Source organism: Numida meleagris, chromosome 4, assembly GCF_002078875.1.
Source record: "Numida meleagris isolate 19003 breed g44 Domestic line chromosome 4, NumMel1.0, whole genome shotgun sequence".
Taxonomy (NCBI): Eukaryota; Metazoa; Chordata; class Aves; order Galliformes; family Numididae; genus Numida; species Numida meleagris.
In genome coordinates, this window is record NC_034412.1 from 91,272,904 (window position 1) to 91,285,118 (window position 12,215).

General features: G+C 40.5%; 1 protein-coding gene across 6 annotated transcripts in view; it reads right to left on the reverse strand.

Annotated features, from left to right (window-relative positions):
• Positions 1-12,215, reverse strand: part of MAEA (macrophage erythroblast attacher) — a 46,273-nt gene that overhangs the window by 29,414 nt on the left and 4,644 nt on the right. For 4 of the 6 annotated variants that reach the window (XM_021395836.1, XM_021395834.1, XM_021395839.1 and 1 more), the window contains exon 2: positions 939-1,121. In XM_021395836.1, coding sequence (XP_021251511.1) covers positions 939-1,046 — 108 coding nt within the window. In that variant the 5' untranslated portion in view covers positions 1,047-1,121. Of the gene's footprint in view, positions 1-938; positions 1,122-1,786; positions 1,976-8,723; positions 8,819-12,215 lie in introns of those variants that run through there. The other 2 variants (XM_021395835.1, XM_021395837.1) reach the window with 2 other exon arrangements.

Below are 12,215 nucleotides of genomic sequence, written 5' to 3' on the forward strand. Positions count from 1 at the left end.
ACTCTGAATCAACAAAAGACAGCGCTGTTTTCACGTTACAAACCTCCCAAGTGTTTTGACGCTTCACTTAATAGTCTCAAGATCTATATCTGTTCGTTACTTCATTTAAGTTTTAATGAAATGCCTTTGCTACCATTTGTTTTGTCTATTTTTAGAGAAGCACTGCTCTAACACCAGGCAAGAGAGCTATTTTCATTCTTCTGCAATATATACGTCGAGTAATTTTTCTGATGAATTTCAGGATGAGTAATATTCCCATCCAAAACATAGATGCACTATTCTACGTATGTTTATAACTCATTCTTTTCAGAAATATGCAGTATAAGCACAAAAGTCTGGATGCATTTCAGACAACCATTTCAGCTTAGTGGCTGGAAGTAAGTTACCTTGCTGAACTTGGTTTAAAATGCTTCTAGCAATTCTCCCAAGGATCTTTCCAACCTGCTGGTTCTCTGTCTACAAAAAGCACTCAAGTCACAAATCCAGAACACTTCTCACTTTCTCCTGCTATGAATCCTCAGCACTGCATACAACTATCTCCACTGGGGTTTACGTATCTTCCAGACTCAACTTCTACTTGATTATCCTCAAGTGATAAATGAAAGCGACTGCGCAAGTCTTTCCATTAAATGAGCAGGAATTGATACAAAAATTCATTTTGCTGCTGTTTCTTTTCCGTACATAGAGAAATTTGTTTTCAAGACTGTAAGCACATTAGTTTTACTTCTCCATCCTTTCTTCTATTTAGTTATGAACAGTACGACACTCCATAAGCATAGCGAAGCAAGGTTCAGTACATTGTTTGGTTTCACTGTGCATTCTATGTCCTTTGCTTATGGTGCATACCTTGAGAACCAAATCAAAGCAGACAGCACTGCAGAAAAACACTTCATAAACTTTGCAAAGACAGAACAGTAACGAGGTAGAACACCACTCACCTTTCGTTTCAGCACGCTGAGTTTTTCAACTACTCCATCTAGGAGACTTACAACTGAATCCACAGCAGGACAACTGCTCAGCGTCTTCTCCAGCTCCGCCACGACCATTGTAACGTGACTTGTCTCTCGATCAATGTTTTTCTGTGCAGCTCGAAACCGTTTGTTCAGTGTTTCATATGGCACCTGGATGAGAAATACCAAGTCATTAGGATTTCTGTATTTAAGAAAAGAAAAAGTCAGGTCTTCTAGAGCTTAGAGAGGCCACTGATTTGATGCAGTCAGAATACCTAGTTTCCAGGACGCTACAACTTTAGTTAATGACCTGAGTTCTCATTTCAAAGCCCTTATTTAAGCTCTCTCAGCATGGTGCTAACACACTTCAAAGATCATGAAAAACAGTGACAGGAAATAAGCTTGGAGATTTTCTGATATCTATGTCACTTATCCTGCCTTGACTGTAGCATGCATCAATGAAAACAGAAAGCAAGGAAATGCGTGTTTAAAGGAAAGCTACAACTAAACCACCACCAAGAGACCACCCTTCAGAACATGATTTTGATGTGTGTTTCTTTCCTGCAGGAGTTCACAAGATAACTGCAAATTATGTTCTAAGAAAACATGTTATGCATATTGACTCCTGGATCAGTTACAGATGGTAAACTAGCATTCAGGAAATGCAATAGGTGTCCCAGTTGCTTCTTTGCACGAAAGACTACTTAAGACTACTTCTAATACTAGTTCTGCTATGACTATAATGCTAAGAGGAACTTCATGCAGGTAAGTTTCCCTTCAGTGAAAAAGCCAACCCTGTAAGACTGAGTTCTGTCAATTACTCTAAAATTCCATACCTTGGTTTAAAGACTAACTGCTCTTGGAGGTCTCTTGTCCGCTTATTTGTCCCATGCCTTTACAAAGCAGCCATATCAAGACTGCTGTTGATGGATGTTAAAAGCACATATGGGAGTAGCCTACAGCCTGCTCAAATTTTATGGTACTAAAAGACTTGGACAGAACAGTGTTCAGCTGTTCCCATCACGGTGCTTCCACTACTGTGAGCACAAGCGACTCAAAGTTCTGTTACTCAGAGCTCCAATGGTAACATGAACTCTAGAACTAAACATTCTACTGCTGCACACATAATTGACCCATATCTTATCTTAAAGAAGTCCATGACTTCCATCAGGTAGTTACTATAATCCTGATTGCTTTTTCATTGATGAAAGGCATAACTGTGAACCACCAGACTGGTGACTGAAGGTAAAACAGGAAATGTAAATCAGAGTTCTGTTTGGTACATATCATGCATATGTTTGATTACAAATCCCTTAAGTTCCATCATTGCTAATCACATTTTATCAAGTCTGCATCCATTTTCTTCCTTCTAATCATCTGCATGCAAGAAAGAATCCCCAGGGTCCATCTCTTTCCAGGCTCTAGGGAAAGATGAGCCAACACAACCACTGCAATTCACAATTAGAAATGCACTGAGAAACAGCTCAGGCTCAGCATAAGGAAGATGAGCTTCCCAAGACTTCGCATGACCTGTAACAGGTGGTTCTTATTTGCAGAAGTGTAACAATATCCTGATAAGGTATGACAGGACTCCTCCTTCTCTCAGAAAGACTGATCTATGGAGTGTTTCTGGCCACCTCAAACTAAGACCTGAACAAAATACAGAACAAGCCTTCAACATGGGAAGTACCAAGATAAAACAGCATTTTTCCTTATAACACTCCTTGGAAATCCCAGCACCACAAAATCCCTCCCTTCCCCAAACTGAAACTACGTGAAATAAAACATCACAAAAGGGTTGTTAATGCCTGCTTATGTACACAATGATCCATCTTCAGCCCTCTCCTTCCTTTTCCACTTCCACAAAAATAAATCAATAGTTTTAGAGCTCCTCTGCATATACAAGGTGGAGCATAGGGGGCACATGATTTTGAACATGCTTCATGGTAGCAAAGCTTGTTTCCAACTCCAGCCAACATTAAGACAGTACTTTCCTTCCACCCCACCTTCTTACTATTCACTGAAAAACGTTTTCTTCAGTTACCTGCACCTACCGCTTTTAATTTCTGCAAGCATTTTGCTCATCAGCTTTCCACACCACACTGAAGAGACGCTTCACCCAGCACTTGCAGAAGTTAGCGCTGATTTGAGGCACCTCTATCAAAAGCGGTTTGTTATATTCTGAAAATACTGGTCTGAAAGCCTTACCCTTCACCTCCCTTTTCTTTAGTTTCTTTTCAGCATACAGGAGCAGTAACACTTCCCGTTTCCCATGCTCTGTCTCCGCCGCACCTAAGTTTCTGGCACGCTCTGTGTTCCTATGACATTTAGAACAACTGGACTTTCAATTTCAGCACATCCTTACACATTTATATCGTGTCTAGGCACAACAGGTTTTTGAATCTTGTTTTACCCATTCCCCTCCCCCCCCCCCCATGTCAAAGTTTAAGATCTGATGTGGAAGAGCCTAAGAGCGGAATGATTTTCCTATACCCTCTAAAAGTAGATACAAACATTTCTAAACAATTTAACATATCAAGGGAAATGACTACAGGTTAAAGGACATATTTGCACAACTTGTAAATCTTGACCACTTGTCCTGTTGTTACCCGCAGCCTGGAACCACAGAACTCCTCAAAAGGCTACAGTCACTGCATAAGGAAGTTTACTTTTCATTCCAATACTGGAAGTAAATGGAAAGAAAAAGTAACTAAGCTGCTGAGATCTAACACTTTTACTGCCCCTACCATTCTGTGACCAAACCTGGACTAAACAGCTACGCCTCATCAGGGGTTTACAGAGCTCAGCTTGGTTTAAAATCACTACTTTAAGGGAAAATAAAAAGGGAAACACTACTAAACAACAAACAGACTGAAACAAAACTGCAAGAGCTGACCAGAATGTATTTTGGAAAAAGCTCTACACCAACTTGTCCTACTCATTGAAGCTGGAAGAAATATGCTACAGTTGCTTTGTACCACGAGCGCACAAGAGAATAAAAAGGAACAAAAAACTGCAGGCAGAACACGTAAATTCACTGCCACTAAATCAGTTCTGCATCTTTTTCTCATCAACTTTCACAGCTGCAAATGCACCTTCAAAGAGAAGCATGCACTAAACCAAATCCAACTTAATTCCAATTCCTCCGAAGATCGAAGTTAAAACAACCTACACAAGGGATAAAAGTAATACGTTTTTCCAAGATCCAAATTTTTCCTACTGAAGCGTTAAGGACAGTCTGCCTGGCTGGAGACTTCTGCACACGACTGCTTCTAGGTGCTAAGTACTAACAGAGAGGCAGACATAACTGAATAATCTGATCCAAGTGTTTTCATCATTGCAGTCGTTACTTCACTCTGCAGTGTGAACGAAGCAAGCCAGAAAGCTTTGGCAGGGCATGTTCTGGGACAGCACAACCACTTCTAGCTCTGGAGACAAGCACGGGAGAGAACTCTTCCGGGTCTTAAAGCTGGAATCGGCAGAAGGGGAGGAAGGACAACCCTAAGAGCTACAGCTGAATTGTTCTCTCTTCCTTCCCTCAGATGATAAACAGAGCTAAGAATGTACAGTGGCAGCTTTTAAGCTTATACTTAGGAACTCAATTGCAATGTTAACTGTGTTGCCTTCAGCCCAGATGCGGTCTCCTTCCAGCCCACGAACGTACATAAGTTACTAGGGCAAGACCAAGGCTAAAATCACAACTTCAGTCTGATTAGGTTGATTCTCAAATCATGCAGGACCAGTGGCTAGAGCTGTTCAACAATAGATTTTTTTTTTAATACACCACTTGAAATACCTTTAAATATACTGTCAGTTGAATTTGAAATTAACTACTAAATACAATTTCCAAACTACATTTTGCAAGAAGCCATTCATTTTCTAAATGAGGCCATTTTCTTGACGTTTTCTAAATGCATAATGAAACTAAGAAGAAACAGCGAGTATTAAATGCTTGCATATATTGTATCCTGATGGTTAGCAGATTGTATACATTTCTCAAACATTTACAATCAGATTTAAAAAAGAATCAATACAGAAATAAGCATAATATCATTAAGTCAAAACAAGCAATCCTCTATACAACATTTCAATGAGATTCTTTAATTTCCTTCTAAATGCATCTACACGCACACATTTAGCACTCTACCCATAAATCAAAAATATAGAAACAGACTGCCCATAAATATTTTTACCTCAACCCCAAATTCTCCATAGGTTCAGAGAAAACTGACTTCAAAAGAACCCTTCAAGATACCATCTTCAGCATTCTAGAGAAGTGGAGCAAAACACAAATATTTTCACCCTCACAGAAGTTCCGTGATTACAGCGATCAGAGCTTCAAGATCTCCGCTGCCTCAGAGGTATTTAACATTGGTGGGAGTCAGAGAAGCAGACTGGACTTTGCCACTTTTAGCACCTTGAATTCCACTAAGCAGCTTAATGACATCCTGAGAATGCTGTAATGCTTTGGCTGTTAAGCATACCCACAGCTTCCATGACAGACAGACACTCCTCATTCATTACACACTGGGGTTTCCAAACATACTTTCTCCCAAATACAGAACCTTTCAATCATGTATGATATTTAAAAACATAACTACAGCAAGATGATCTCTGCAGAGGTGTTACGCTAACCCAGCCACATCAAAAAGCAGGTTGAGTCACAACTGGCAATCCAGCACTCCCTATCATCATGGTAAACAGACATCCATTTTATTCAACTAGAGTTCCACTAATAAGCAGTTTAAGTGACAAAGGCTTTACAGACAGATCAGCAGAATAGTGAACATGAAGAAAAGCATCAACAGAATTGAATGTGTGCCCTAGCAACAAAGGACAGCAAAGCCTCAGTAGTAAATGCTGCCTTTGTCTTTACTTGCCAGGTCTTCTCCCAAACCTTCCAGCTACTGTACCAAGCAACTGGTCGGGGCAGGGGTGGGGGGGTAGGGAGAAGAACTTTTCACAACAGTAAGTTGTCTTAAAGAAAGGAGGAAATGACACTGCAAAGCTGCTACCACCTCTCTGAAATACCATGGTGAACAAGCAAAGTCCTCAATGACTACAGAAGGGCACATTTATTGCCTCTCTTCCAGAGAGAAGCTGGAAGACGTGGTCTCTTACAGTTCCTTTGTAGCCAGACTAAGGAGATGCAGGCTGAATGAGTGGAATACAACCTGGGTTTGGGACTGACTGGATAGCAATGCTCAAAGAACAATATCAGTGATTGAAAATCCACCTGATCACCTACACTATGTGACTCTCAAGGACTGTTATCAGCTCCCATACAAATGCCTCCATCAGTGATCCACGTAGCGGGACAGAATCCACAGGCTCATGGAGGACAACAAACAAGCAAAGTGCTCAGTAATGCTGGATGGTAGAGCTGATATTAAGAAGTAGTCTGACAAGCTGGAGAAACGCACTAAAAGCTTCATGAAATTCAATCAAGGCAAAAACCAGAGCCCTGCACCTGGCACAGAACAATTCCATGTATTAGCGGAGGTGGCAGAGTAACTGGCTAGCACCACCTCTCGAGAAAATGATGCAGAGGTCCTGATGGATCACAGGTCGGACCGGAATAAGCAACAGACTCCTAAGGTAGAGAAAGTTAACCACATACCGGGCTGCATTAGCAGAACTGAAGACAGAGGCTTGAGAGGAATGATTATTCTCCATGCTCAGCACTCCAGCATACTCATTTGGAATATTAAGGCTGGTTTTCAAGGCCCTTCCCCATTCCATATAGATGAGTACAGCAGGAGGACATGAAATCAAGAGGCTGAGAGAGGCAGACCTGTTTCACCTGTAGAAGAGAAGGCTACATGGAGCTGGGAGGGGCACAGCCTGATAGCAGTCTTCTGCTACCTAAACATGAGTGTCATAGATAAGAGTTGACAAGTGGCATATGGAGATATGAGTGGCCACAGGAGGTAAGACCAGAAGTCCCTTTGTAACTGTCCTTGCTCTGACAGCATCAGCACTTGGAAAAGCAAGAATGTACTAATCCCAAATGGCCTCTTAAAGACTACCTGAGCAAGTGGTGGGAGTTTTATAGTAGAAACACCACAGGTTATCATCCATGAACTCTGCCGGTTGTTCTTGACTTGCAGAATTTCAGCAGTGCAACATCCTACAGAAAGGCATTTCACTGTTTCATGTACTATGTGAAGAAACACGTGTTGGTTTTGACTTGTTGTCTACTAGCCTCATTTGAAACTCTTTAGTTCTTTTGGAAGAGAAAAGAACATTCACCATCCCCATGACTCTCATGCTGTCTCTCAAGACTGAAGAGGCTGTCCATTCTTTGAAGACAGCCTTCCATATCTCTACTCATTCTTGCCCTTCTGTGGACATTCTCCAGCCCTACTACATCTTTTTTCAAGATGAGGCAAGGAAGAAAATAAGGCAAAGACATACTGCTCAAGAGAAGATGATACCATGCCTTTTTACCACTACAAAAATCAAGTTCTCCTTTTTTCTCCCTTTCTCAACACTTCTTGGCATTTATTTCCTATCTTCTGCCCAATCACCTATCAAGTTAAGAACTTCTTTCAAGAGTTCCTGGTAAGGGATATTTACAAAAAGCATTCTGTAATACTAATTAGCAAAGTGTCATACCCCCCCCCCCAACTTCCATCTTTATTTTTGAAAGATCACAGAAGTCCAGGATTTTTGCATGGGCTGACTTTCATTTTGAGGCCCTATTAAATAATGTACGTACTTCCTGTTTGATTAGGAATAATAATTTCTGTGCATCAACAAGCTGTTGGTTGGAAGGGGAAATCAATTTCGCATAGATCTCACAAAAATTTCCCTTCAGGAAGCAGAATCACTGAAACAAATCCTTCTACTTTCTGTCACAGCAATCCTAAAAACAATAAACTCTCCGTGCTTCAGGAAGAAGTGTTAACTGTGTTTATTAGAGAGTTTCCAGAAAGTTAAGGATACAGGATTGCGTGAAAAACCTAAGTCAGAGCAAAGACGAGCCTTCATCCTCCCTCACGTCCTGAGCCTTTGAACACCAGTTCTCAAACTGATCTGCTCACATCTTACAGACTGAATTCCTTCTTCACTTGAACTGATTCAAGCCTGAGGAGAGTTCCAGATAAGAGCAGAAACTACAACCAACCTATCTCTGTCTGACCGGAACGTTAAAAAAATGTTTCCATTCCACAGTGACTGCATATAAGAAACTACTTCAATTACAGCTATCATTCAACTATTGGAAATTATACAGCAAGAATGATACTTCAAAAACGTCATTGCAATTGAAGGCTTCCAAATGAAAGAGTGAAAGCCATTAATCATTCTCTAGCCTCCAGCTAACAGAGATTCTTTAAGGTTTATTTTCTAAAAAAACCTGTTTTTCACAGGAAAAGGCACAGACAACATCTTTTACATAGGTTTAAATTTTTTCTAAAAAGATAACCCATTTCCCCTCTATTTGGTGGAAAGATAATCAGGTCCAACTTGATAGCAGTACTAACTCGTGCAGAGAAGTTTAGCCATAAATCTCAACTTCAGTGATGTCTGTATGAATCATCCTCTTCTAACACTAATGCCTCACAGCTGAAAGCAAGTAAAACTTCTTGCCACAAAGAGTGAATAGCATAAGTACAGAAATACCTACATTGTGCATCTTCTGCAATGAACCCAGTCCTGGGCAGGAAAGAATTTGAAATTGATTTTTAAAACTCTTTTCAGGTACATCAAGTAAGGTAACTAGCGGGAAGAACAAAAAAAATAGGAAGAAAAATAAAATAAGAGTCCTACCAGATTAGATGGGGGAAACCTTAACAGAGATATGCTCTCCTTTCAAGGGTCAGAAAAGTGATGTGCTTCCTCTCAACTGTGTTAGCTTATAACACCTGCAAATCACCAGAGAGTTGTATGAATTTACACGTCTTCAAGTCAACCCAATAGAAGATTTTCTGTGGTGTAAATAAGCTTTTTCAAATGCAATATACTGCGTTCGTATATGAAATTAAGCCTGGCCATAGACAGGTAGAGAAAAGGAAGCAAGACCGATTAAATGATCTCAAACAAAACAACATCCAACACAGAAGCAAAGCCAACTTAGTCCTACTTTATGCAAGGAGAAATAGGAGGAATAGGAATACAGAAAAGAAAAGCAGCATCTCCTAAGTTTAAATAAGCAACGTCAAGAGAAAGTAGCAGGGTGAGGAAATACTTTTGAGCTTTAAGGTGCTTCCTTGAAACCAAATTCGGTCGCCTTGCTTATCTTCAACAACACACAAAAAGTACAGCACAATTATTACACACAGTGCCATTTCAAACATGAGGTAGTGTACAATAAACTGCAGCAAGTTCCCAGCCGAGCCAACAGCACATAAGCATTTCTAAGCAGAATTACTGAAATTCTTAATGTTTATTTTTTATTTCTTCCTCTAGCTCTTAGATAATTCTAGAATTGAATTGGCATCATTATTTCTCACTCAACTCATCCAAAATGTAAATTATATCATCACTTATTCACAGAATGAATTATTCTGATTCATAGCTCTTATCAATCCCTTGTAGTGATATTTCTTTCTGTTCCTAGGCAAAATGAGAAAATTAAAAGAAAATTAAAAGAAAGGAGAAGCAGCATATATCTAAAATGAGAGGCTGAGAATAATGGTAAGATTTAGGCTGAATTACGTACAAGTGAGAATATGAATTCTTAAAGAGATACAGATCAAAACAGAAAAAATAATTTCATAAGCCTTAAATGCAGCTGTAGATGTTCGGATTTTCTTTTTTCTTTCAGAAATCAAAAAAAAATTTTTTTGAAGTATTTGAAGCATAAAGCCAAATAGTTCTCCTTAGTTAAAAAATGTCAATTTAGAACTCAGGAATACAGCACTGCATGTTCTAAAGCAGCTGTGTCTAGAAAGAAAACATCACCACAATATTTGAAGCTGCTACTTCAGTACTGTAGAGAATTAACAGTGAAAGTTCTTAGACTGTCCATCTGTTGCATATCTATTAAAACAAAGCAATTATCCCAAATATTATCCATTTATACAAACTGCTAGCAACATATATACCAGTAGGCGTTCATTAATATATGTTAGAAGCTTTTGAACAAGATCTCCAACAAGTTGAACCAAATGCTTTATGAAGCCATTGTATGGTTAGACAAAACTGACCTGCATCTCAGTGTGTTAGGTTGACAGCCGTGTTAGAGTCCTGCCTCCAGCCACGCTATGGGCACAGACTTATTCTCACAACACTGGCTTACAGCTGCTGTCTTAAACTCACACCTCAGAGTATCTTTCTTTGCTCTCCTCTCAGGAGGAGAAATGAAGCATACCTCCCCACCCAAAGCAGCAGCCACCTGGGTAAGGTAACACAGCAGATCTGCACCCTGAGCGTGTCCCTTCATTTGTTTAAATCCCTCTTTATTCTCCAAATATTTGTTCATTTTAATCACAGCATCATCTCTTTAAATAAAAGCAGTTGTCACTGTCCTCCTCCACATTTGCACAGCCCAGACACCATGATATGGGCCAGAGCCTTTAGGCTGGGGATCCTGTTTTTGGTCTGACTGCTCCCAAAATAACCAACTCCAGCTGAAGTGACAGCATTGTACCTAACATATAATTAAGGATTATTGGCTCAGCAGACCTCTATCAGGAAATATGAACAACCAAAGCTCTATTCAATAAGATTACCTGTATTACTTCAGTGCTCTCTGCAGCTTACCCCTCAAGGCAATGCCCAGAGCACTCAAAATCAAAGCTGAAGTAAACCAAGCGTAGGATGTGAAACAATTCTATTATTGGGTGCCATGATCAAGATATCCTGACAATACAACTTTGCTTTATTTAAATAAGCAATAATGTATGTCAGATTGGATTAGGTAGCCATTGATACAGCATATTTCACATTCTGTGTGAGCAAATACTTCTGTAGGGTGCATCTTTGGGCTGTTCACTACGGGAGGCCAAACACACAATGAAGGCAGCTTCTGATGCATACAAGGATTGATGGATTTTTGCCAGCGAGCCCTTTTAGAAAATACCCACCTGTCACAACTGCTTTCCCAAGCTCATGGGCCCTAATGTGCACCATCATGCTGCTTAATACAGGAACTACTGAAATGAAAGACTGAAGAGGTTCAAAGAAAAGAGAATAATTGGCACTGGGTAGTCCCCAACTTCCAGTAAGGGCTCCACTCCTGTCACAGAACATTTCTTACCATGATTGTTTCCAGCAAAAAAAAAAAAAAAGGAACATCTCTAGCTCATGGCCTACACTGCTCCTTACTGCCTTTCACTGTGTTTTCCTCCTGCACTGATCACTCGCGAATGCATTTTAAACGGAGTGGGCAGAGATGGAAAAGAGACCAAATCCCACAGGAGCCAACTCCTACCCTCATTGCTTTCCAATATTAAACTCCTCCTGCAGTCCCAATACCAGATTTTTCATTGACCAGAAGCACACTGAGCCAAGTGCAGCAGAGCAGCAGCACAAGGTGTCATGCTTGTTTGCTGGCATGCAAGTACGATGTGTCGAAACAGGAAATGCATGGTTCAGCAACATACTAATGCTTGGGATGGATATTTAATGCACGCTAAGTGAGTCAGAGCAGCCAGTTTGAAGACTGATTTAGTGTGAGACACAAGCGCTCACACTGAGTTAGCAGAGAGCTCAATGACTGCTACAGCCAGCTTCAGCCTTCCACCTGAGGAGCATTTCACAGTCAGTTACTGATCAACAACTGCCATGAATCTGCTGTGCAGACACACTGAAAGTGCACTAGGCGTTCAATCTGTATTACTTCTGTCCTCATGCTGTCTGTACCTCTCTCGCTGAGCAACTTTTGCTGTTGTACATTCAAAGCTTGACGTGAACCACTGAATACTTCTGTCAAAATACAAAGCTATGATTAAAAAAATAACAAATTCTAGAGAAGTGTATAAAGGTGGAAATAATTTATCTTGCATCTTTTCTGCTTCAGTGGGAGAAAAAAAAGTTGACCAGAGGAGTCTGCCATCTTCACTCAACATCCTACGTGGTTGTTCGGAGTGCACCTTCACAGTCTGCAGGTGCTATAAAACTTGAAGCTGCTCATATATCAGGCGGTCACAATCTTGTTCAGAGGGACCTCAATAGGCTGGAGAAAATGGCAAACAGAACCTCATGGAGCTCAGAGAGAAATGCCAAATCTTGCATTTGGGAACAACCAACCACATGCAGCAGTACCTACTGGAGACCGACAAGCTAGAAAGCAGCTTTGCGGAGTAGAACCTGGGGGTC